The 27060-nt window shown below is 43.6% G+C and overlaps 2 protein-coding genes across 4 annotated transcripts in view; both read left to right on the top strand.

Moving 5' to 3' along the window:
• The window catches only part of Fbxo3 (F-box protein 3), a 31147-nt gene extending 29081 nt beyond the window's left edge, over nt 1–2066 (top strand). The window contains exon 11 of one of the 3 annotated variants that reach the window (XM_013019620.1): nt 1800–2066. In XM_013019620.1, the coding sequence (XP_012875074.1) occupies nt 1800–1964 (165 nt within the window). In that variant the 3' untranslated portion in view covers nt 1965–2066. Of the gene's footprint in view, nt 1–958; nt 1128–1799 lie in introns of those variants that run through there. The other 2 variants (XM_013019621.1, XM_013019623.1) reach the window with 2 other exon arrangements.
• Nucleotides 2067–6459: 4393 nt separating this feature from the next.
• On the top strand, nt 6460–26745 carry Cd59 (CD59 molecule, complement regulatory protein). Its single transcript, XM_013019666.1, has 4 exons — nt 6460–6546; nt 18379–18463; nt 22197–22298; nt 26083–26745. Exons 2-4 carry the CDS (start codon nt 18397–18399, stop codon nt 26295–26297), a joined length of 384 nt encoding a protein of 127 aa, XP_012875120.1. The 5' UTR covers nt 6460–6546; nt 18379–18396; the 3' UTR covers nt 26298–26745.
• Nucleotides 26746–27060: the final 315 nt, after the last annotated feature.

The following is a 27060-nucleotide window of genomic DNA, read 5'->3' as shown; positions in this document are numbered from 1 at the left end:
GCATTTGAGTACTATAGCAACTAGTGGGATCAAACTTCTGCCTTGGAATTTACATTCTAATTGGAAGAGACAAACTGTAATAAGTAAACACTATCTGCATGTGTCAAGTAGTAATGTGCCATGGAGAAAAACCACAGTATAGGGAATAGAAGGAGTATATTACTAACATCTAATAGACAGATGACGGAGGAAAGCCCTGGTGACATGTAAACTGAGGCATAAAATGATTGGAGGAAGCCAAATGTGCAGGAAGATTATTCAGCCAAAGGAGCAACAAGTTTGAGGTCCAGACGTTCTTTGTGCTTGGTGCATTTAAACTAAGGAACCTGGTTCAGTTCCCTGGGGAACAAGGGAGTTGGAGGTGAGATCAGAGGACAGTGGGTGCTGAATCATGTAATACTGGTAAAAGTCTTGATGTAGGCTCAGCTTGGTAGCACATGCCTATAATAACAGAACTAGGGAGTTGAAGGCAGGAGAAACTCAAGTTTAAGACCAGTCTAGTCTTCATAGCCCTGTCTCAAAGAAAAAAAAAGTCTTGGTGGGAAGACTTTTGCTAGCCTCATGCACCAAGTTTTCCTCTGAAACCAGTTAGATTTTGGCTGCTCAAAATTCTGGCTGATATTGCAGCTACAAGTCTTCAAATGTGCGAGAGAGAAAATTGGCAGTCATGCAATCAAGGTTTGGTTAGAGAGAGGCACTCGTGAAGCAGAATTGCAGTTTCTAGATGTTCAGATACTGTGTGTTCCTCACTGCTGCCTTCTGGTGCCTCCAACAAGGGAACGTAAGGCTACCCTTTTCCCCATGTGCACTTCTAGTAAATTGGCTAAGTGATGCTTCTGAGGCTGCGCTGGGAATAACCTCAATCTAGTTCTCTGGACCACATGCATTTGGTGCTCTGATCGGTTGTATAAGAAATCCAACTACCAGAAGCTGCCATGCTAAATCACTCCTCACACAGACAGGAAGAAGCACCCAGGAGCCCCAGATGTTTGTCTGCAGATGTGTGGATCATCCCAGTCCAGGTACCAGACGTGTGAGTGAAGAAGCCCCCGAGGAGACTGAGGCCAGGTCCAGCGATCATCCGACCGTACCCCAAGCTAGAGGCACCCCATTGGTGCTTCCCAAATACCAACCATAGGAACCAAGAAAGAATCAATGACTGTTGTTGTTTTAAGCCACTGAAAAAAAATAAAATAATTTATTTCAAAAGAAGAGGCTATTGATGTTTGAATTAAAACCATGAGTAGTATAGCAGGAGCTCAGTAAAAATCATCCAGACCTCTGATAGTACATAAAAGCTACCAGCAGAGGTCATACCAGATTGGTATTTTCACATCCTCTTTTCCATATGTGTATGGATTAATAAAAAAATGGTTCTTTAACACATTACTGTGATAAATTCAGTAAGCCTTGGCTTATTTCAAGTGATTTATTTGCTACCTTGTGTGTGCAAAACAGTTTGTCGTAATGAAGTATATTCGCCAATACAACCATACTGAGCATTATTGAACATATGGGACACTACATTCTAGGACCTGTGTCTGCAGGTGTGTTTTGGAATTGCAATGTTCATGGCTGTGAAAACTTCACCTGGCATGTCTGGTTGTATGCATTCTAGGTTATAGATAAATTACTAATAAAAAAAAAAGCTCCTGGACATTCTTTTTTTCTATTTTTTTTAATTACCCTTAGTAGTTGTACAAAAAGGGGTTTCAAATCAACAAATCGGTTTTTAAGTACACTGCATCTTGGTCAATGTTACCCCATTCTTCTTATCAAAAGATTGTTTTTCTCTTTAGGAAATGGGTCCTGATGAATATGAAGAGATGGAAGAAGAAGAAGAGGAGGAGGAAGAGGAGGAGGAGGATTCCCCAGAAATGGAAGAAACAGAGGAAGAGGAAGAGAGGCAAAGGAGGGTCTTTGATGTTCCCATTCGCAGGCGCCGTTGCTCCCGCCTGTTTTAGACTGCCTTCTGTTGACCAAAGCCCTAGGATGTCCCTAGTCACTTAAATAGATTTCTCAATAATGTAAATAGTGAAAATTTGCTCGGCATATAGCAGGCAAATAGCATTGTTTCAGCCCTTGGCACTACGTTAAGAGTTGGGTTGTTTTCGTTTGCTTTATGGTTTTGAGGTAGATGGGAGAAATGGGAGTATATTTTTTCTCTTCCAGGAGTCAGTAAAAGTATAGCTAAGGAACAGACATTTGTTTAAAAAATATTTTCTACTTACAAAAGAATAGAAATGGCAAAGGAATTGTTTTGAATAAGGATTTCAAATGTGGCACACAAGGATAGATGATTCTGTGGAAAAACAGTTGTGAGTTACTTAGAAATAAAATTTGTAATTAGGTAATCTATTAAGCAATTCCTAATATTTTATATAATTGACTAATTCAAAATCTATGGCTTGTCTTTTCTTAGACAATCTTATGTGTGAACTGAAACTACCACATTTTTAACTAAAAGTTTTCTTCATTACAACTTGAATTTAAAGTCTTCAACATGATGACCTTGAATTTAAGTTAACAATCCTCACACTATGACCTTTTCAGATTATTTACATTTTTAAGTGTGTTTTTTCATTAGCGAAAGATTCTTCACATTGTCTCATGGATTCTAAATTTGTAAATATTCTTTGTTTTGTTTCTTTTTTATCCACTTTGTCTATTTTAGGATTAAGGATATTTTCCTAAAACACAATTTTTTGTGAATATATAATTGGGTTTGGAATGAAATCCTTCAAATGTCAAGAACTCACATTTTTAAAACAAATTAGGGTTTCAATCCTGTATTTTGTATTATTGCCTATTTCCCATAAATTAATAAGCCTTTGCTCTTCAGATAGAAAGTGTGGTTGATACTTTTTGGCCCACCACTAGAGTAGGTAGATCAGTCAGAGTCATCCTAACCTTGTGTCCCACCATCCATTTTCCCCAAGTAGGAAAAGTGGTAGGAGAAGGGAGCAGTATTCAGATCTGAGCAGCTGCTGTTGTCGAGCATGAAGGCACACCCTTTCTTATATATTGACACATCAAAATGTTCTGAAATGGGTTTCCTACTTTTCTTTCTGTTTTCTGTCAGTTACTCATTGGATAACAGTGTTTCCACATACACAATAGATGCTGGCCACAGCCTCATACGTCTCATATTTATAGTATCTCCTGAATGAATCCGTTTTCCCTTGTGCTGGATTTAAACTCATATTTTCCTATTACTTACTAAACATGCAAAATTCACTGATATGCCACTGAGAGGCGCAATATATTGAATGTCCTGGGAACTAAAAGGACTCAGAAGGTGGAAGGAAAATCTCTGATGGTTTTGCCAAACAGCTATTCCACTATAGCTATGACCTTAAGAACTAGAACAAAGTGTTGGAAGCTCTTAAAGGCTCTGCTTCATCAGAGGCAATGAGATGCAAAGATTTATGAGAGGTACCTATCAGAGAAGCTACTTATGACCCCAGTTGATGACTCAGAAATGTATCTTCCTCAGCAACATGATAATCATGGCCAAAGCGGAGTTTGCGTATAATGTTAAGAGGCTGCACCTGACAAAGATAGTGAATTTGCTATCCATTCTGGGTGGTTTAAACCATTCAAGAAGTGTTTCTTGTTGGGCTCAAGCCTATAATTCTAGCTACTCAGCAGGCTGAGAACTGAGGATTGTTCAACACCAGCCCAGGCAGGAAAGTGTGAGACTCATGCTTTCAATTAACCAGCAAAAAGCTGGAAATGACAGAGAGTGCCAGTGTTAAGCAATAAAGCACGGAGATAGTATCCAGGCCCCAAATTAAAACTCAAGTACCAGCACAAAAAAAAAAGGGATAGCTGGGCAGTGGTAGTTCACGCCTGTAATCCTAGCTACTCTGGAAGCTGAGATCTGAGGATTGCTGTTCAAAGCCAGCCCAGGCAGCAAAGTCTGTGCGACTCATCTCCAATTAACCACCAGAAAACCAAAAAGTGGAGCTGTGGCTCAAGTAGTAGCATGCTAGCCTTGAGCAAAAGGAGCCCAGGGGAAGCACCCAAGTCCAGAGTTTAAGCCAGAGGACTGGCCAAAAACAAAAAACAGTGGTGGGGTTGGGATGTGGTGGATGAATATATTTTCTTAAAAGGATTCATTTAACTTTTACTGCTTTAATACAATTTTTAGAATTATATAGTATAAAAATGTATAGTGGGGTGTGTGTGTGTGTGTGTGTGTGTGTGTGTGTGTGTAGTTTCCCTAGTGCTGGGAAATAAACCCAAAATTTTGCACCTGCCAGGCAAGTGGTCTATCATGTAAGCCATGCATCTGGTCTTCAGTGTCTTAACATCTTAATCATTTAGGTATGAAGAAGCAAAAGGGGAAGCAAAAGTCACTCTGACAAGAACAATTCCCAAACAAGTATCCACGATGGTACGCATTTTACTTATGTATAAAATACTTAGATCATGCTGGGGTGGCTTAAGTGATGGTGTCTGCCTAACAAGAATGAAAGCCTGAATTCAAACAGTAGTAATAATTCCTTTCTAAAATTTTTATCTGATTTCTTTTAGTTGCTTACTCTGGTTTATATTTAGATGTTTTCTGGTTTCTGTCAGCTCGTTCTAACCTGTCTCAGTATGTTTATATGATTTTTGTTGCTTTGTTTTTGGCAGAATTGAAGTTTAAACTCAGAGCCTCTGCCTAGCAGCTGCTCTGCCACCTGACGTCTTCTTTTTGTACTTTAGTTGTTTTTCAGGTTTGTGTTTTGGTCTAAAGAGTCTCATATTTGCTTTTTTGTTCTGTTTTGGTTTTGCCCTAGGCTGGCCTCACGCCCCTATCCTCCTAGCTATGGCCTCCTGCATAGCTGGAATATCAGGTATACATGCTACTGTGCCCCACTTATTGGTTGACTGGGCTGGCCTTGATCCACTATCCTTGTTATATCTGCTTTCCAAGTACTGGAATGACAAGTGTAAGCCTCCACAACTGGTACTTTTGGTGGCTTTTTTGTTGTTTGGTTGGTTTTTTAACATGCAAGAGAAATTACTATTAAGTATATTTTCCAGAAATATACTTACCAAAACCATAGATCATTAATAACACAGTGAATAACTTCCATTTGAAAGTATTTTGAAATATGACACATACGTATTTGTGCCACTTTAAAAAAAAAAAAAAGGATGTCCTTCTGCCCATGGAATGGCCTTTGTTGGTTGCTTCTTAGCTGGGCACACATGAAGTTAAGTAGGAGGAAAAGTCTATAGTAGCTCCTTCATTTGCTTTTATTGCAAATTTGAGGGCTAGAAGAATTTATAGGCCTCACAGATGAAAGGCGCTTCACATTTTTTAAACACTCAGTGTATAACACACAGGATTAATTGTGCTGTTTTAACAATGACACCATTGAAAAACTGAAGAACTCCAACCCAGCCATGGGCTGTTAGTGAACTTGTGAAAATCAGCACTGAGAGGTTCACATGGTACTTACTAGGCCTACAGGTGGTGGCCACATGTTCTTAGGGCAAGACTGAGGGGGAATGAATGGAGGAGTTTATATTATCTTGCATTTGGTTAAAGATGCGTTAAAAAAGGGACCCCTGGGCTGGGAAGGTGGCTCAGTGGTACAGTGCTTGCTTCGCATGCATGCGGCCCTGGGTTCAATTTCTCAGCACCACATAAACAGAAAAGTGGCGCTGTGGCTCAAGTGGTAGAGCGCTAGCCTTGAGCTGAAGAGCTGAGGGACAGTGCCCAGGCCCAGAGTTCAAGCCTCACGACCAACAAAAAAAAAGGGAGGGGAGACCCCTGTTGTCTTTTTCAGCAACGATTCTTATCTTCTCCACTTTTGTTGTCGCTGCTGTTCTGGTACTGGGACTTGAACTGGGGCACTATCCCCTTAGCTTTTTCGTTCAAGTGTGGCCCTACTTGAACTACACAGCCCCATTTCCGGCCTTTTGATGGTTAACTGGAGAAAAAAAAAATCTCACAGACTTTCCTGCCTGGGCTGGCTTTGAACCGTGATCCCCAGATCTCCTGGGTAGCCACCGGGCCCTGCTAGTACAGCGTTCTAGGTGGTAGTTCCTGTCCCAGCCAACCACAAAGCTTTAAATGCAGAAACAGTTCGTCTTGGGTTCAGCTATGGCCGAAGGGTATCTGGACCTGAGGGTGGGAAGGAAGTGTCCGGCCGCCGCGGGGCCGCAGGACTGGACAGACGGACGACGTGGGAACGTAACACGGGCTTTAGGAAACATTTTAACGTAATTTTTTTTTTCTTTAAAGTGGAGGGAATCCGCAGTCTTGCTACCTCCTGCTGTTTTTGCTTTCGGAAAGGAAAGAATCTAGAGGAGGCTTCTGGGGGTGATGAGGGGTGGTAAACCGATCCTGGCTCCGGAGCAGTCGGAGGGAACCCGAACCGGGTCTGGACCAAGTCCCTGGGAGACCTCGGGCGCGGCCGGGCCGGGCCGGGCCGGAGCTCCTCCTCTGGTGGGCGGAGCCTCGGCGGCCTCGGGAGCGGAACCAGTCCGCGGGACTCAGCGCACCAGTGACGCAGGTGCCGGCGGCCCGATCGGTGGTAGGCGCAGGTAAGATCCGAGTGCGGGAGGCGGCTTCGGACGCGCGCGCGGGGGCTCCAGGGTACCCCAGGCTTCCCTAGCCGGGGCGCCCCAACCTATTGTCATCGCGAGCCTGACAGGCCTAGCAGGGCGGCCGGGTGGGACCGAGCCGGGCCGCAGGCTGGCAGCTGCGCGGGGGCCCGGAGCCAGCGCGCTCCGTTCGCTTGTGTGCTGCGGCCTTTCGGTTCTCCATGCTGGGGCACCCGCTCCTCGCGCCCCGCGCTCCTGCCCGCACCGGGATCTCCAGGGGAACGCCTCGGGTGTAGGCGAAGACGTCGCGCCAGAACCCCACGGGTTAAGCGCCATGTGATCATCGCATAGATCTGGGCCTAAATTAGGAACAGCTTTATTTCTTTGGGTCAGCTTGGGCCTTAGTCTCCTTAGAGTCTGAAGGTCAGCTTTTAAATACGCTTTAAATATGTCGTTTTTACATATGCCTTTTATTGTCTCATGATGTTCAGGCGCGCCACTGTTAAATAGCAGTAACACCGTTTAATCTCATTTTCTCATGAGCAAAATAAGGGGCCCTGCTTCATACAGCAGCAGCTGTCAGGGTGAAATGACATGGTTCCAAGTAAAGAGAACTGGTAATGAGGAGAACCGTTAATTATTCAGGCGTTCCGGATGTGAACTGGGGACCACGTTTGTTCCAGTTCAGAAGATCTGAGAAGACACACAAACCTCAGCCGCGGGGGTAGTGAGTCGGGGTGGGGGAGGTGGGGAAGGAGGGAGGGAGGTTACTGACAAATGTGGAGACAATGGGATGATCATTTCTCATTTAGGCCTGGCAGGCTAAGAATGAGATCCCATATGAAAAACCAAACATATCCAGGGATAGAAGTTTTGACAAACGTTGCTCCAAGGGAAAATATCCCATTTTACCCAGTGGTCTGGAAAAGAGAAACTTTTAAATACAGAAAAAAGAGAAAAAGCTTTGGTCAGAGGGACTTTAGGGTGGAAGTGTCTAGAGGACAGGGTTTCTTCAGACAGCCAGGGACTCGGATCCCTAGAACAAGTTTCAGAGAGGCTTTGGCAGGGAAAACTGGCAGATCTGTGTGCTCTTGAGAGTTCTGGGTTGGTTGTCACTGACCCCACGGCCTTGGGTGGCTGGGAGGGGCTCTTCATTGTGATGGTGGGGTTTTCTACTTGCTGATGCAGCTGTTGCTCTAAATTGTGTTGCATACTTGCTACAGCAGGTGCAAAGGGGTTTAGGACACCAGGCCCTCACACACTGCTTACACTGGATTATGTTAAGCCATTTATATGTCACCAAACATCCCGGGTGGCTTTTCCACCATCCTGTTGCCTTTGGACAGGTAATTTCATCCTCGTGCCTCCATTGATCTCCCATAAAATGAAGATATTAAGGTTTTGTTTTTAAGGATATGTTTAACCTTGAAGTTCGTCGGCTTCAAACAGTAACTTTATGCTCACAGGTATGTTTGAATCCCATGGAAACACTACTGGAAAAATTCTCTTTGAAGCTCTGAGTCCAGGCTCATTCAGGCACTGGCAGCACACAGTCCTTGTGACTGAAGGACCACGCCCGTACTGAGTTCACATATTTATAGTAACATCCTTAGACTTAATAGGCTCACTTAATTTAGTTAAGCACTTCAAATACCATCCATAGGAATAACCAACTTAATGTTTGATTTGACTAAGCTCACGTGGCTGTCACTTGGTCTGGAGGTCCAGAGGTTGAGAGGAGTCGATGGAGGGAGATGCAGCCTCCTTGCCAGGGCAGGCTGCAGCGGAGGGTGGAGTCGCCTCGCTCCGGGAGGCCACCTCACCAGGTCTCTGCTGTTTTAGGCTGGCCCTTCATTTCTGGCTATGTCTGATTACCAGGGTTGCCTTGGTGAGGGCTTCGTTTCCAATCCAGTCTGGTGATCGATAAGGTCTGAGTTGGCTTGCCTCTGGCTGAGTGGTGATCGATAAGGGCTTTGGTGCTTACTCTGCAGGCTCCCTGGGTGTGTCTTTTTTTTTTGGTCGGTCATGGGGCCTGAACTCGGCCTGGGCGCTGTCCCTCAGCTCTTCAGCTCAAGGCTAGTACTCTACACTTGAGCTACAGTGCCACTTTCGGTTTTCTAGTGGTTTATTGGGGATAAGATTTTCATGGGGGCCTGGGAAGGTGGCTCAGTGGTAGAGTGCTTGCCTTGCATGCATGAGGTCCTGGGTTCGATTCCTCAGCACCAGCAAAAAGAAAAAAAGCCAGAAGTGGCGCTGTAGCTCAAGTGGTAGAGCGCTAGCCTTGAGCTGAAGAGCTGAGGGACAGCGCCTAGGCCCAGAGTTCAGGCCTCACGACTGGACCCAAAAAAAAAAAAAAAAGATTTTCATGGACTTTCCTGCCCGAGCTGGCTTTGAACTGCAGTCCTCAGATATCAGCCTCCTGAGTAGCTAGGATTACAGTGTGAGCCACTGGCACCCAGCTTCCTGTGTGTGTCTTTATCTACCCATTCCATACTTCTAACTCCTAATTTTGCAGCTTAACATTTAATATTATTTCATAACACACATACATTCACTATATTTCTATTCAATAGCCTACCATATTAATATTTAATGACACACTATGACACACATATGACATTTATATGTCACCAAATATTACGGGCTCTAGTTTCCTTGTGAGATATCAGTTAAGGACCATTCTTAGGTTCTAGAAGCCACTTGTATTTATTTCTTGGTTCAATCTCCTGTCTTCAAAAATAGTGATATGGGTTTGTCTCACCTTTCAGGTCCCTGCCTCTCCCTTCTTCCTTTTAAGGACCCAGTGTAATAGGGAAGGCCAAATGGATAATCCAGAATAATCTCTGTAATTTTAGACTGTTTCACTTGTCATGAAAGGCTGCTTGTATCAACAGGATCCTGAAATAAAGTATGACCCTCTTGTGGGAGACAGAGGCATTGTTCTGCCCAAGGCAGTTAGTTGCTTTGTAAACTGATTCTCCAACCTGTTTCTTCTGCTAATGAAAAACAGAGACGTTGACTTTATAGTATTGTTTTAAGGCTTAACTTCTTTCCTATGTCAGGAGCACCTAGCATAGAATCTGACCCTCACTACATAGATGTTAGCACAGAAACAAGGCTTACCTTTGGTGACATGTTGCAGTGGTGTAATCATCGGAACTCTGAACAATAGAAGATACTCCTAATTATTTCATTAGCACTAACAGCTCCTTTTACAGACCTGCTGGGAAAGATGCTTTCACCCCTCCACCCATCTAAAGTAGTCTTGTTGGCATGTAATCCCAACCCTTAGGAGGCAAAGGTAAGAGGATCACGAGTTCAAAGCCAGCCTGGGTTACATAATGAGTTCCCCAGGCTAGCCTATGATGCAAAGCCAGACCTTGTCTCAAAAAATAAAAGTACAGTGCCAGTGTAACCCAGTGAAGCTCAGGCTTCAGATCACTCAGATGCCCAGTGAAATTGAGAGGCATTGTTCAGCTTCTCCTTTACATAGCCTGGTGCCTGCTGCGTACCTGCTTCCAGTGGGCTCATAAATTACTACTGTTGGGATGGTAGGGAGGTGTAGGGGTCAAGGCTGAGTATACCCACCAGGAAGTTCCTCAAGAATGCCACTATTAAATAATATTTCATGTGCTAAGTGCTTTCTGATCAAGTTTTCCTGAGTTATTTATGCATTCTATATATGTGTGTGGAACATTAATTATATTTACATAGAATATGTGTAAAATGTTACAACATATTATATATAGCATAATAATGTATACATTCTATGTAATATACACTATAACATTATATATATATATATGATTATATTCATCTATTTTAATTGATGTTTGGGAGGATTGAGTTATGGATAGACAGAACCATATTTTTGTTTTCCTATTTAGGACAATGGATTATAGGCTCACACTCCAATTTCTCCCCAAATATCCAAAATACTTGCTACCTAAGATGTTTTCAGCAACTTGATTTAAAAAAAAATCAATATTAGCTTTTTAGCTTCCCCTTGTATCTTACTTAGGTGGATGGTACTGTCTTCTAGAAACAGCTATCCAACTTTGGTGCTTGACTTGAATAGGAATTATTAAATTAGAAAGATGCTTTAACGACTCAGTCAGAACCAGGTGCTAGTATCTCAAAGCCTGTAATCCAAGCAACTCAGGAAGCTGAGATCTGAGGATTGAGGTACCCAGCCAGCCATGGCAGGGAAGTCCATGACATTATTATTGCCAATTCACTAAAATGTGGAAAGTGGAACTGTGGATCAAGTAGTAGTATTTAGCCTTCAGTGAAAACACTCAGGAACAGCACCCAGGCTCTGAGATCAAGCCCCAGTACCAGCACAAAACCAGACATGCAAAATAAAAGATTGTAACAACCTGACTGAATCTCATAGTAAGAAACAGTGCTGGTTTGGGAAATTGCTTCAGATTCTTTCCAAATTCTGTTGGTGGTGGTGGTGGTATGGACATTCAGAAAGATAGTTGTTTTTTTTTATCCCTCTCTCCCACAGTCGGCCTCTTCCTTTTTTTCTTTTTTTTTTCCCCCCTTTCAGAACCTACCTTTGGAGTAAAGAGTCAGTAATTTGGGGGTGAGGGATTGGAGAGGTAAAGAGGGAATAATGTAAGGGGAAGCTAGCCTGACCCCAAGGACTCTTCTTTACCTCGAAGACAAATTTCAACGAAGTATTTAGATGGCCCATTTAGAAAAGCTGGGCAGGGCAGGGCAGGGTGGGGCATGGCTTGATAGGACTTGGCAGGCTAGGCAGGGCGGGGTAGGGTGGGGTTGTCACACTTGACGCTGTGGGAAAGAAGTTGTTAGTAGCTCTAGTGGAAGGGTGGAGAAGACAGTTACTTTACTTCTCTGAAGCAAAACCATCTAGGGAAAAAGCACCTGGCTGAGAGACAGTTCTAATATTCCTAACCACAAGGGACCAGTTCACAGAAGGGGAAGTGGGAAATCAACATTTTTTTAATCACGTCTTGAGGGAAGGGAAAATTGTCAAAAATGTTCTCACAAGGTCTGGTTTGTGAGCTGTATTATATTGTCTGTAGATAAATCAAAGTGTTTACTGAGTTTATAAAACTCAGAAAATTGACTCGTAAAATCTTGCTTTTGCTGTTGTTAATTTATCTCAGTAAGATCACACTGGCTCTCCAAAAAATAAGAAGCTTGTCAGGTTGGTTCATGTTTGAGAGTGATCTTGTGGTTTTCTTTTGTCATCTGCAGGAATCTTTTTTGTAGCATCTCTGCTGTCTCTGCTGTCTGGGCATTTCCACCTGCTAGGGAGCATTGTCATCTTGACAAGGAAATAGCTTCCCAGATGTGCTGTCACCAAATGGCCTGTAATGGAGCAGTTAGAAGATGGCTAGTAGCATTGACTAGGAAGTCTAGGGTGCTCCACAGATCCTCTTCTGTCTCTGGAAATTGCATAGGAATTAAAAAAACAAACCCTCCTCCCTCTGTATATAACCTTCCTACTATTTGAAAACATTAAATGTCTCAGGTACACTTTTTCAGATAGCTCTGGTTCCTTCACCATGTGTCCTCGCTTCCACAGCTATTCTTTTACTGTCCTTATATAAGAGAAAAACAATCAGAAATGTGGTATCTTAATTAAAAACATTTCCATGTCTGAGCCCAGGACATATATCTCTATGTGTGTGAGTGTACATGTGCATATGTGCACTACTGGGGCTCGAACTCAGTACCTCACACTCTCACTCTCACTTGGCATTTTTGCTCAAGGCTGGCGTTCTACCACTTCCCAACACAGCTTTTTTTTTTTTTTGTCAGTTGTGGGGCTTGAACTCTGAGCCTGAGTGCTGTCCCTCAACTCTTCAGCTCAAGGTTAGTGCTCTACCGCCACAGCGCCACTTCTGGTTTTCTGGTGGTTAATTGGAGATAAGAGTCTGGAGATAAGAGTCTCAAGGACTTTTCCTGCCCGGGCTGGCTTTGAACTGTGATCCTCAGATCTCAGCCTCCTGAGTAGCTAGGATTACAGGCATGAGCCACTGGTGCCTGGCTCCAACACAGCTTTTTGCTGGTTTGCTTCAAATCATGGATGCTCAGATCTCAGCCTCCTAGGTAGCTAGGATTATCAGTGTGAGCTGATAATTATATGAGATTATAATAACTATGGTTATTTTTTGAAGCTCATTTGATAAATATTACTTTATATGATCAGAGCCACATAGTGGTTGTGTCTTTGTGTTCCTCCCCTGAGTATCCTCCTCTAGTCTCACTATGTATGAATGCTTGAGTCTTGTACAGTTTATCATGTTCTGGTGTATTTTAGATTTAGCTTCTACACATAAGAGAAAACATGAACTGTTGGTCTCTCTGAGAATTATAGCTGTTTTTACAGTGGCTTTTATCTTGGTAGCTGGCAAACAGCCTTCTTACCTATTTCTCTTCATGGCTGCTTAGCTCTTTAGCATGGAACTGTACAATCAACAACTTATCTTCCTGTCATTGAACTGTCTGTCACTAACTTTTGCTCTTAAGTAATACTTGTATAGCCTTGGCTAATTTTTTTACTCCTGTGATGAATAAGTGATTTTTCCTAATAAGGAATTTAGAGTCAAGCTAATGAGTCACCCAGAATGGAATCTGCCCTAAGACTAAGGCTAACTTCATATGTTCAGTCACCCCCATGGTATGTTCGGGTAAGCTAATTGGTATTAGTCTATGGGTCTTATGCACAATGACTTAGGGCTGTTTCCTATTATTCAGTCTGCTCATCCTCAAAGGAGAAAGACTTGATGCTATTTATCCTGAGGATTACTAGAAAGTAGTACATACTTTGTGAGAACTTAACATCTGTGAGAACCACAGCAATATTATGTACGTTGTCACCAACAAGGCCTAGTATGTTTAGATAAGGGAGTTGCTGGCACTCTCTAGGTGTGTCTGATTTCAGTGGAGAATTGTCAGCATTTGTGGAACATCTTCCATCTTCAGAAAAAAAGTTGTTATTATTAAGTAGTTGTACAAAGGGTGGCTCCAATTTCACATACCATCTTGTCATTTTTTCAAAACATGGAAGGTGTTTTTAGACAAGGGTAGTTTTTAAAAAAAATTTTTTTTCAAATTTTGAAACAGACTTCACCAAAAGATAAATGGTACATGACTGTTGCAAAGAAAACATTTATAATGTGCAGATTTTCCTGATATTTTGATTAGAAAAGTAATCATGGGTTTGTGATAGACTTTTTAAGGGAAGGATAGCAAAACATAATGGATGGGGAAGAAAAAGTCATAAATCTTGCTGTGTTGAGGGGTCTGAGAATGAGTCCACCAATGCGGCTTTTTATTGAGGTGTTGCAGAAGCCGACCAGCTAGGGACACAGTGTAGACTCAGGAGCTAACACTGTGACCCCGAGCATGGACACAAGCTAGGCTTAGGAAGGCAAAAACCGAGAGCAGGTGCAAGCTGCAAAGTTGTAGTAATACGATAACATCAACTTTTCGAAACAGGACTTTTACAATTGCATTCCTCAGTTCCAGGTAAGAGGTTATTGCATTCCTCAGTTCCTAGTAAGAGGTTAACTTCCTGACTCAGTTTCCTTGCTTGATCTAGGGTTGTTCTTTTTTTTTTTTTCCAAATTCTTCATTGTGATTAAGTGATTACATAATTTCCCAAATTTCACAGTATTGTGGGATAGTGATGCTTAGTTAAAGTCACAAACACATTGTAACTTTCATGGAGCAAATTGTCTATCATAGTCTATAACAGTTATGAGTTCTATGAGCTTTGCAATACAGTTATTTCTTCCACATGGGTGATATGTACATTGCTTTTGTTTTGCATAGCATCAGCTGTTACCTCTTTCCCAGTTAATAGCTGTTCATTCTTTTTTTTTTTTTTTGATCAGTCGTGGGGCTTGAACTCTGGGCTTGGGCGCTGTCCCTGAGCTCTTCAGCTCAAGGCAAGCGCTCTACCGCTTGAGCCACAGTGCCACTTCCAGCTGTTCATTCTTGTTAGATTATTTGGACTTTGCCAGAAAACCACGCAGACATCCAAGTACAGAGAACAAAGAAAGGTTTATTGCTGGGAAGGGGGACGGCAAGACCCCTTCTCACAAGGGAGAAGTGAGAAGAAGCGCCGGCTACTGTCTGAGGTGACCTATACAACCTAGGAGGTCTAGGAGGTCTAGAAGAGGCTAGGAGGTGGAGACCCTGGTGTGGACATGAGGGCCAGGGGCTTCATGACGGCAGACTAGGATTTATGGCTGCTGTCTAAATAGTAGATAAAGTGGTCCAGGGGTCTTGCAGCTGCTGAAGGTCGCTCCAAGGGGCTCTTGTTGCTTTATATGTTGGTGGCTGCCCCAGAGAAGTGCCATCCCAAGGTAAAGGGGTTGGAAATTGATTATTTACTGCCTTTACTAAATGGGCCTAGAGTTGCCTAGGAAGGGAGCATGCTAAGCTGTTGAGAGGGGAAGAAGTGTAGTAAGCTATGGGAAGGAAGCTCATTTCGCTAACAGTTCTTGAGGGCATTTACGAAATACCTTATCTAAGGTCTGAGTCAGTTTGTCAATTAAGGCCCTGCTGTTAGAAAAATCCAGGCCCAGTTGCAACCGTCTCACTACACTCCTTCTTGGAATGTGATTCCCCCCCCCCCCAATTCCTGTAGTCCATGTAACATCTTCATAATACCTCTTCTCAGAACAGACCCTACCTATGAATTCCCATAGTCTATGTAATGTAACCCATGTGACTGCCCCCTAAACTTCTGTTTAACTTCAGCCTACGTCTTTCCCTGGCTGCTGTCTACATTCCTGTTTGGAGCAGCCTAGCAGGTCTGCCCCTCAATAAAGCCTTGAGCTTGTATCAGTCACTCTCACTTGCCTCTCATTTCTTAAAACTGATCAACCAAGCTGGGTGCCAGTGGCTCATGACTGTAATCCTAGCTACTCAGGAGGCTGAGATTTGAGGATTGTGGTTCAAAACTAGCCCAGGCAGGAAAGTCCAAGAGACTCTTATCTCTAATTAACCACTAGAAAACTGGAATTGGAGCTGTGGCTCTAGTGGTAGCCTTGAGCTGAAGAGCTCAGGGACAGTGCCCAGGCCCCAGGGTTCAAGCCCCATGACTGCAAAACACCAACAACAAAAAACCGATCAACCATATGAACATACTCTGAGAAACTCATGTTAGTTGTGGTGAACAAAGTCTTTTGATCCAAAACTTGGCATTGTCACACTGGTTACTTCCTTCCTCTGCTATCTTAGACTTTCTGTAGGATTTTTGTTTTATTTTTTGGCCAGTTGTGGATCTTGAAATCTGGCTGGGTACTGTCCTTGGGCTCTTTTCACTCAAGGTTAGCATTCTGCCACTTTGAGCCACAGCTCCACTTCAGTTTTCTGTTGGTTCTTTGGAGATGAGTCTCACTGACTTTCCTGCCCAGGCTAGCTTTGAACCACCATCCTCAGATCTCAGCCTCCTAAGTAGCTAGGATTACAAGTGTGAGCCACCAACACCCAGTTGGTTTTTTGTTTTCTTTTCTGGGACTAGGACTTGAATTTAGGGCCTCACACTCTTGCTGGGCTTTATCTACTCACAGTTGCTAGTACCGTTTAAACTATTCCTCCACTTCCAGCTTTTTGCTGATTGGTTAGAGATGTGTCTCCTATTTGTCTGCCCAGGCTGTTTCAGAATCACCATCCTCAGCTCTCAGTCTTACCATGGAGAATCAGCTTCCACGACTGCTAGGCAATCTTAGCTGAAGCTAAGACTTGATGCTTCTTCTCCCACCCAGAAAGCTGAGTACTTCCTTAGATTTATTTTACTTTCTCTCCTGCTACCCACTGGCTTCCCCTCATCCCCACCCCAGTTTCTTCTTTGCTATTAGCATTAGAATTTCTCAGTGATACCAACACAAAGGAATACCTAGCAAAGAAATAGCAGAGCCCACAAAGATTCAGTTCAGAGGCCTTCACACTAGCCTCGGATGCCGGTGCCCTTCCTTGCATGGCAGTCTGTACTGTAGCTCATAGATTTGTTCTGCCAGTTCTTTCTCATTCACTTCAACACTTCATCACAGATTCCTTCTGGGTAAGAGATACTGTGTTATCACAGTGTTGTTTCCATCCGGGACTGTCCTATGGGAAGTCTCCTTTTGAATGCCCAGCAGGAGTCAGGAAGCTGCTTTCCTTCTACTTTGATGGCAATGCCAGACAGAATAGCTTTGTGTTGGAGGGGGCAGTATTGGAGCTTGAATTCGGGGCCATATATTTGTTATTCAGGAGCTACCCCTGAGCCATACCCACAGCCTTTTTGGCTTTAGTTATTTTTCATGTAGAGTCTCATGTTTCATGTCTTTCTCCCCTGAGCCAGATGGATGGCAAACCTCCTATTTATTCTTCTGTGTGGTTGGGAAAACACATTAGCCAGCACATCCAGCTTTTTTTCTTGTTGTTGTTACAATAAGTTCTTACTAACTTTTTTCCAGGCTGATCTCAAACTGTGATTGTCTCTATCTCTTTCTTCCAAGTGGCTGGAATTACAAACGTGAACTACTATGTCCAGCACAGAAGTTTTCGTTAACTTTCAGAAAGTTTCTGAGCACCCTATCTGGTTATTTGGGAAGACTGCAGGTCATCACCCTCCTCTTCTTGCTTCACTCCCTCATCGTGGTCTAGAGCCCTAACCTGAGTCTACAGATCATCCTCTCTACCCAGAATCCTAGCATGGAGATCAAGTAGGAAGCTAGGAGAAAAGTGGGTGTGCTCTGCTTATAAGGGATGGCCACACTTCTCCCAGGCCTCAATATTTCTCTTGACTTCTCGGATTTGGGAGATGGCCCTGTAGTCTTAGGGAACTCTGGAAGCCCAGCCTAGAGGAGGACACTTAGCTCACTTGATCTCCAGCCCCAGTACTGTCTGTCAGGCCTGGGTGCTGGCCTATGGGCTCCCAAAAGCTCTCACTTCCATATTTCAGGATAGGCACAGGAGTGGAGGGCGGGGATGGGAGACTTTATAGGTTTGAAACAAAACCTCCCATGCTATTGGCTGAAAGGAGGGCTTCGGCCTATAGCTTTCTTCTTGCCTGCTACCTATTACTGCACATTAGTCATTTGTATAACGAGACTAATTGAAATTACCCACAAGCCTCCCTTTCCTTCCCTAAAGTGAGTAAGGCATGTCCCTGTGGCACTTGTTATGGGTGCCTGTGCTGGTGCTTTCCTGAGGTCCCCTGTGGCCCCCTTCACTTAGTGGCCTGGCCTGGGGTGGGAGCCCCAGAAGAGAGGACAGAAGAGCAGGAGGTGCTCTTGAATTAATTTTAATTGATTAATTTTAATTAATTAAAATTTCCTCTTAATTTTCTCTGCTGATGGTTTATTTTATTTTTTGGATAGGGCATGGGTAGAGCAGGAAGCAGGAAAGAGTTAGAAATACAATCAGCAGCTTAAAATACTGAAGATTTTGGTGGGGCGGAATATATTTTATCGACTGCCTATGTTGTGCTGGGAATGGTGCCAAAGCTCATCTTCATTGGGCTACACAGCCCATATGGGGAAGACAGTAGGAACTGGGTTTATTCAATGGTACGTGGCTACCGTGGGCTGAAGCTGGCTAAATCTAGTGAGCTTCAGTTGTCTACCTCACAAAGATTGTGTATTTCTTCAGTAAGTAGGCCTTCAGGCAGGAGGAAGAGACTAGCACAGACATACTGAGTGTACTCTCCTCTGGAAATTTCCTGTTTGTTTTGTGTGTGTTAGCCCCCCTGTCCAAGTTTCCCAAAGGCCCTCTTGATCTCCTGCTCTCAATTTTGTACATAACTAGCAAGCACATTATCGTCCCATGACAGCTTTTCTTGTCCCTTCTTTCCAGGCTTTGTGACCAGACACAATGAGAGGTACAGGAGGATTTGGCCTGCTCAGCATCCTGCTCATCCTGGCGGTCCTTGCACACTCAGGTATGTGGTCCAGAGTGTCTAGACAGGGGTGTGGATTACCTAAGTTGCCTTGGCCATTCGCTTCCTTTCTGTGAGGGACCTGGGAGACTAAGCTGTTGCCACTGACTTCAGTTTCTGCCCCAGTCCCTTTTTTAGTCCTTGCTTTGGTTCTTTTGCTTCCAGTGTGTTCTAGGCCCAGGGTTGTGTAACATTTCTGTGTCCTCAGTGGGACACCTTGAGGTCATCTTGAATTACAGGGCTGCTCTATGCACAGGGCAGGAGCTTGGGTATGACCCAATCATACCCATTATGGCCTGGGGAATCCAGTGGATGCTACCCTTAGACAGGCCCGCTGCACTCAGTCTTCTGAGCTCTGTCCTTCTGCCCAATAGCTTCTCCTGTGCTGCAGTGATGCTCATAGGGGAGGCAGTAGCAGCTAAAGACACGAAGGCTTATAACACTGAATCACTGTGCCAATCTAATGGAATCAGTAGAGATCACAAGACTAAGGTCACAAAAAAATTAAATAACTTCTAAAGGAGTGTCCAGAAATGGAATGCCAAAATGTGAGCCCAGCTTGGCGCCAGTGTTCCTGTGTTTCATCTCTGCTTCGGGCCACCCTTCCCGTGGGCCACCCCTCCCATGCCCACATTTTTCTGGGCATCGTTCCTCAGGTTTCTACAGGAAGTTGTCTAAGTCTTGGTCACCAGATGACTTGCTTTGCTTCCAGATTTATTCTGCTTGTGTGATGTGGTTACAGCATCCTGGTTGCTACTGACTAATTTTATTTGAATGGGGGATAGTAGAGAAGCAAACAGGAAAGAATTAGAAATACAATGAGCAGGATTGGGAAGGTGGCTCAGTGGTAGAGTGCTTGCCTTGCATGCATGAGGCCCTGGGTTCAATTCCTCAGCACCACATAAACAGCAAAAACAGGAAATAGCACTGTGGCTCAAGTGGTAGAATGCTAGCCTTGAGCTGAAGAACTCAGGAACAGTGCTCAGGCCCAGAGTTCAAGCCCCACAAGAACACACTTGAACTCTCCTCCCTCCCCCCATTCTCTCTCTCTCTCTCTCTCTCTCTCTCTCACGACTTTTTTTTTTAATCACTACTAGTGCTCTACCGTTTGAATCACATCTCCATCTTTTTGCTGTTTAATTAGAGATAAAAGTCTCCTGGATTTGTATGCCTAAGTTGACTTCCAGTTACCATTCTTAGCTCTCAGATCTCAGCCCCCAAGTAGCTAGGATTATAGGCATGAGCCATTGGCACCTGGCCTCTTTCTCTTTTTGAAAAGAAAATACTAAATCATGACTCCTTGCCTACCTTCTGTGCATTCTAGTCAGAGTAGGCTGTAGTGTTGTCCGCCTGTGTTTTCTCCATTCTCTACTGCATATTCCTGTAATTGCAAAACTCATCACTTCTTGTTTCTGGAAGTCTGCTACTCTGTGAAAGGTCTGGGGCGGGGCACTTGGGTCCCAGAGAATTGAAATGTGAAGCATGGACCTGTGTGTGCACATAAGAGACCTCCTTTGCTGCTGCCTAGAACTCTGAGGGGCCTCTGGGGGGATTTCCATGACAGGCCAGTGTGCCCTAGACAGAAACATCTCATAGGCAGAAAATGACATTTAACACTTACAGTTTCTTCCTTGAACCTGGGAAAGGACACCCAGGAACTGGTGGTTCAGGTACTACACCCCACTTAGGAGCCAGAATATCATCATCTACGAACGCATTCCTTGTCTTTGACTTCAGTTTACACCCACAATATGTACTGTTTCCTTCTCTTCCCCATTCAAGGCAGTTAAAAAGCTATCTTGGTTAAACCAAACCTGAGTTTTAGAACTAACAGTCTGGGTATGAATTTCACTTCCATCATATAGTAGCAATACGTCCATGGACATGCTAGTTAACATTCTCATTTTCTCTTGCAAAATGGGGATTGAGTTCCTTGACCCCACCACATAATTCTACAAAGAGGCCAGTATGTAGTGATTCACATTTGTAATCCTGGCTACTCAGGAGGCAGAGATTGACAAGATCATGACTCGAGGCCAGCTGGGCAAAAAGTTAATAAGAGCCCACTTCAATAAATGGAGGCAAAAAAACCCCGCAGAATCCTATTTGAAAAGTAAAGCATAAAGGGCTGGAGCATGGCTCAGTTGGTATAGAAGTAAGTTCAAATCCAAGTTAAAAAAAATTCTATGAATAGCTTAGTTAGTACCTGGGTACACAGTACACTGGAACACTAAATGAATATGTTAGCTATGGATTATTTCTGTTCCACAGAAGTTCTAAACATGGGCCTTGATTCCAATCACTCTTAATGAGTGCTTTTTTTTTTTTTTTTTTTTCAAAAACTGACCCTCAAGTAGCCTAGGACAACCTCCACTTCCCCCATTCTTTCTTTTTCTTCATAAGTATGTACACAGACCTGGCACATGGAAGGGACTGGAGAGAAAAAGGGTACTTGTTCCTTTTATTGTGCTCCCCTCCTGCTCAGGGATGGCTAATGCTGACCCATGGGTGAACAAGCAGATCTGCCTGACAGCATCCCTGCCCACAGGCTGGGGCTGGCCCTGGCTCTATCCCTTAATATAAAGCTGGATCTACTTGGAAGGTCACTTCATCTCTCCAGGCATCTCCCTTGCCAACTGAAAACAATGTGGGCAGGGAGTTATATTGATGTTTCAAGGGGCTAATCTACAACCTTCCCAAATCAATAGGTCTTCTGCTGGTTTGGATTTTGTACCTAGAAAGACAGGATGAAGGTACAACAAGGAGCCCGGCACCTATGTTCAGGCCTGAGGCCTTTCTTTCTACCAGACTTCAGGCTCCAAAACCTACACTTGGAACCACTTGGTGGTTCACACTTGTAATCCTAGATGCTCAGGAGGCTGAGATCTGAGAATTGAGCCAGCCTGGGAAGATAAATCCAAAAGATTCTTATCTCCACAATTAACTAGCAAAGCACCAGAAGCAGAAGTGTGGCTCGTAGCAAAGCACCAACATTGAGTGAAAAGAACAAGCAAGCAAGAGTTCAAGGCCCCTAGTTCAAGTCCCCATACTGGCACCAAGCCAAATTAATAATAATAATATTAACACTCAGATCCTTTAGAAATGTGAATGAAAACCTCACACAATCACTGTAGATAAATCATTGCAGTCACTGTGGGTAAAGTCTTTATTCCTTGTCTCTGCCATCACCAACATGAGCCACTGCTTGGCCCTAAACCTCCTCCATTCTTTTCTGCAGTCTTTTCTTCAGCATTTCTTTTGCTGTTTTTGTGGGGGATTTTTCTTTTCCTGGGTGTGAGTTCATTTTTCTTTGCAAAATCCAAGGATCATAAATCATCCCAAAGCCAGATAATCTTGCTGTCACCAAAATGTGTTCTGATTTCAAAGACAAAGATGGCATTCTATGAGATCTTGAACATTGTGGCTAGTTTTGTTTCCTCTACCCCCACCTCCACCCCAAGCTTCTCTTTGCCCAGGCTGGATGCCATGGGTGTTCACTTGTTTCCTCAGAAGTAATTGGTTGGCTATGAACTTCCTAGTGGGGATGGTTACTGTGTCATGGTAATGGTGACTGACCATCAGGCAGCCAGGAAAGAAGAGAGCTGACCCCGTGCTTCCAGAGGTAGTGAGCTCTGTTCTCCCCACCTGGGATTAAGTCATTTTATGGTTCAATAGGTTCTTTTGTTCATTTTGTTGATGCTTAACACATTCTGATAAGCTTTTTTCCTGATTCTAGGTTTTAGCCTCCGCTGCTACAACTGTCCAAGCCCAGTTTCAGACTGCAATATAAACATGACCTGTCCATCTAACCTTGACGCATGTCTCTTTGCACAATCTGGTAAGAGCATCCCTGACCCCTGTCCTCCTACATGCTACCAGGGATGAGAACCTCAGAAATGTAGGCCTTTCTAATTCTTGTTCAACTTTATGCAATAATAGCTACCATTTGTAAGTTCCAGCTGCATATTGGACACATTCCATATTTTTTTAGGGTATGTGTATGTGTGTGATACTCAAGTTTGGTCTCAGAGCCTTGTGGTAGCAAGGCAGATGCTTCACCACTTGAGCCAGGCCTTCAGCCCATTTCTGTACATTAAAAAAAAAATCTAGTCCTGGGGCTGGGAAGGTGCCTCAGTGGTAGAGCGTTTGCCTTGCATGCCTGAGGCCCTGGGTTTGATTCCTCAGCACCACATAAGCAAAAAGAAAAAAGCCGGAAGTGGTGCTGCGGCTCAACTGGTAGAGGGCTAGCCTTGAGCTGAAATGCTGAGGGACAGCGCCCACGCCCAGAGTTCAGGCCCCAGGACTGGACCAAAAAAAAAAAAAAATGTAGTCCTTCTCACCTACCTCCCAGTAGTCTTTTATTCCTATATGACCCCAAACAAACAAACAAACAAAAAGAAGTTAGAGGCTCTGATTAAACAATAGATCCTAGTCAGGTCATTCATTTGGGATTTGAACATGGAAAGCTATCTGATTGCATAACTTGTGTTTTTAACAGTGACACTCTTCTGTCTCCCAAATTTCTTAGAGCTTTCTGTGTGCCAGGGCCTGAACTGGAGGGCTAGGGATGTAAAGATAAAGGACATGTATAAAAAAAATTCTGACTGTGACCTGTGTGGCTATCTCAAATGACTCTTATCTTGGTCTCATTCCATGAGGCATCTAGTACTTCTGAAGTCCTGAAGGGCCTCAAGCTCAGAAGACAAGGCTGAAGGGGAAGGGAAATCCTGGGAGAGGCAACCACAGGTGCCCAGTTGAGGTGACCTCAGAGAGCAGAATGTTCAGAAGTGGGCATTGGGGTGTGCTGGTATACACTACATTTTTCAAATTCCCTAAAATACAATACAATCTCCATTTCCATAATTGCTATTAAAATAGAGGTTAGCACATAGTAGAGGAAGGAAAAACCAGCAACAGTTTTACTAGTTTGAATAGATGTGTAATACCAGTAAGACAAGCCAGTTTCTTAAGGGTGGTCTTGTGTATAAAGATAAAACTCCCAGGCCTACATTTTTGGTCATTACTTTTTTCTTTTTTTGCCAGTAGAGGGGCCTGAGGCTTGAATTCAAGGCTGGGTACTGTTATTGAGCTTCTTTTGCTCAAGACTAGTACTCTAATCACTTGAGCCCCAAAGCCATTTCTGGCCTTTTCTGTTTATGTGGTACTGAGGAATCAAACCCAGGGGCTTCATGCATGCTAGGTAAGCACACTACCACTAAGCCACCTTCCCAGCCCTTGGCTTACATTTCTAAGAGATAAAAATGAAAAGCCTCTTCAAGGTTGTTTTCATTCTTATCCTCCCTACCATAGATTCTTCCCAGTACCAGTATCAAGGAATTGTGAAAATGTCAGATAAACTCATCAAGAGTTGGGGGAAACCCACAGGCTCAGAAAAAACCTGAAAGAAAGAGGATTCATTTCCCTGGAACAGAGAAATACTTTCATATGTATAAGGCCCCATTAGAATATGTTTAAAAACCAGGAATATCTGGTAATTTTGCTATGAACTCCTGGAATGCAGCTAAAATTCCAAGCTCTACATGTAAAGTTCTTGATTCTGCAGGGACAGTCCCTTCCCTCCACCAAGAACCATTTGTTAACTCACTGCAAATGAAGAAAGTACATTAATGCTGCTCAGCAGGATATACTAATTTTCTCCACAAATATTCGATCACTGATTGTGTGTATGAGTTGGTAGACACAGGTAGTTTTGTTTTGTTTTTTGTGTGTGTGAGAGAGTTGGGGGCTTAAAGTCAGGACCTGCCTGGGTACTGTCCTTGAGTTCTTTTACTCAAGGCTAGCACTCTACCACTTTAAGCCACAGCTGTACTTCCAGTTTTCTGGTAGTTCATTGGAGATGAGTCTTATGGGGACTTTTCTGCCCAAGCACACTTCAAATCACGATCCTCAGCTCTCAGCCTCCTGAGTAGCTAGGATTACAGATATGAGCCACTGGTACCTGGCTTTTGTTGTTGTTCTTGCTCATCTGTCTCTCTGAGACGACTCAGTGCAGAGTATAATTTCCAATCGTGGAGATGGAGCTGTTGAATGAGTGAGGATCAGAGTAGCAGTGAGGCGTCCTGACATCAGTTCTACCATCTCACCCATGCATTATCCCTGAAATGTGTATGCTGGGTACTAGACCTAAGTCTAGATCGTCTTTCCAGCTCTCACATTTTGTGGTTACATATCTGAATTGTTAAGCTTTTAAAAAAAAGTTAATGTAAACAACCATGAAGCAGCCCTTTCAAGATGACTAAAACCCAGAACACTGACATTAGCTGCTGGTGAAGATGTGACACAACAGGAACCATCACTTCTTACTCCTAGTCATGTAAGATGGCCCAGCCACTTTGATGACAGTTATTAGCCCTCCTTATCTGTGGGCTTCAACCTAACAACTGTTGATACAGGAGAATATATATAGGTTGCATACAAATGCCATAGCATTTAAGGGACCTCAGATTTGGGTGTCCACAGGTCCTGAAGACAGTCCTCTGTGGATATCAAGGGGTGACTTCGGGTATTCTGGCCTTACAGCTGATATTAACAGAACATCTAAATCCTCCTCTAGCTCTGAATCAGGTTAGCCTGGAAGAGGCAGAGTGCAGAGCACTTGATTCAGATGCACAAGGGGAAATCACTTGAGACACATTTTCCCTCCGCTTTATGTAGAATGGGAATGCTTAACCTCTGTGATCCCTTAGGGTCAGTTGGAAGAGAGAATGAGTATGATAGTGTTACATGAAGTCTAGAAGAAAGGGAGGTGTTCATTGCTAATTCAGTGATCATTTACTGGCCTTCCCGTAGTATAAACTATGCTAAATATACTTAAGAATCTTGAAAGGAGCCTTTGATGGCAATGACAAAGTAGCCATTCTGTGATGGTATTGTGAATGAGGGCCACATTTAGGGACGCATGAAGGCAGTCACAGACTGTTGGTGTAGGTAGACTTGAACCACTTCTTTCAAAACGATGTGGAGCTAGGCACCAGTGGCTCACACTTCTAATCCTAGCTACTCAGGAGGCTAAGATCTGAGGATCCTGGTTCAAAGCCTAGCCCAGGCATGAAAGTCCATTGAGATTTTTTTTATCTGCAACTAACCACTGAAAAATGGGAAATGAAACTGTAGCTCAAGTACTAGAATGCCAGCCTTTAGTAAAACAGCTAAGAGACAGTGCCTATTAATTAATTAATTAATTAGCCAAATTGGAGATCATATTGAACAAGATATACTAAGCTCAAAAAGCCAATCTATTGCATGTTTTTTCTCATTTATGCAATCTGTATCTAAGATGATGATGATGATGGGTGATAAATGAGAAAGGGGTGTCTGGGAAGATAGCTGGAAAGGATACTAAGTGAGTAAAGAAGATCTCACACACACACACACACACACTCTCTCTCTCTCTCTCTCTCTCTCTCTCCTGGCTCTAATGAAACTTTGGTCTTATGGATTTAGAGGTATGTCATCACATCTTTTCATGATCACCTGGCTGACTCTTCTTGCCTAGACCTTTCTCCTTCCACAGGATAAGTTCTAAGAGGTAGAATGAAAAGGCCATGGAGGCACAGAACTTTCCCCATGTGATTTCTTACCCCTTGTGTGTCTCTCCACAGGGCCCCGCATCTATCGCAACTGTTGGGCATTGAGGGATTGTACTTTTGACTTCATTTCCAGACGAATAGGAGAGTCTGAGATCCAGTACAGCTGCTGCCAGGAAGACCTTTGTAACCTCATACTCAAATCTGCTGGAGTAGCAGCCACCGTATCAGGGAAGCTGTTGTTGCTGGCAATCCCATTTCTGGCAGCAATGTGGAACCTTTGTCTCTAATGAAACAGCAGAGTGGGAATTTCCTGAGCTCCTCCACTTTCCTATCTTCCCATTTTCTTACTGCTGCTGCTGCACACCAAAGCCTTTATTATTTTTCCACTGGATGTTGTTGAGAAAGAATAGAACTATCTTGAACACCTTTGATAAGAGAAAAGGATCTGAGAGACTTGAAAGACCCTGTCCTGCATTTAGGATAGGAGTGAAGATAGAGGAGTAACCTGAGGAGGTTATTTCTCTTCATCCTCTACTTGTTCCCTGATTCCTGAACGTAGTTAAATAGTATAATCAGTATTAGGGAGAATGGGGAGACAATGGATATTCTTTCCAACATCCTCTGTCACATAAAATTCTTTCATCAGCCATGTGCCAGCAGCTTATGCCTGTAATCCTAGCTACTCAGGAAGCTGAAATTCTGAAGATTGCAGTTCAGAGCCAGCCTGGGCAGGAAAGTCTGTGAGCTTCTTATCCCTAAATAACCATCAAAAAGCCAGGAGTAGAGTTGTGGCTCAAGCGGTAGAGTGTCAGCCTTGAGTGAAAAACCTAAGAGTGCCTAGGCTCTGAGTTCAAGCCCACGTATCAGCACAAACAAAAATGAAGCAAACTTTTCGGCATGCAGGCATGTCAGAATTGCTAGGTATGGGATGTCCAAAAGCTGTAGACTGAGGACTAGACCCAGGAACATGAATGTGCTAAACCACACCCCTAGCCCATGCAATAAGATGCTTAATACAGAGCAATTGGAATCCCTTGCTTTGTCTCTGCC

The sequence above is a fragment of the Dipodomys ordii genome, unplaced genomic scaffold (assembly GCF_000151885.1).
Source record: "Dipodomys ordii isolate 6190 unplaced genomic scaffold, Dord_2.0 Scaffold46, whole genome shotgun sequence".
Classification (NCBI taxonomy): Eukaryota; Metazoa; Chordata; class Mammalia; order Rodentia; family Heteromyidae; genus Dipodomys; species Dipodomys ordii.
Note: the sequence above shows the minus strand (reverse complement) of the source record. Positions and strands in the feature narration are given on the sequence as shown.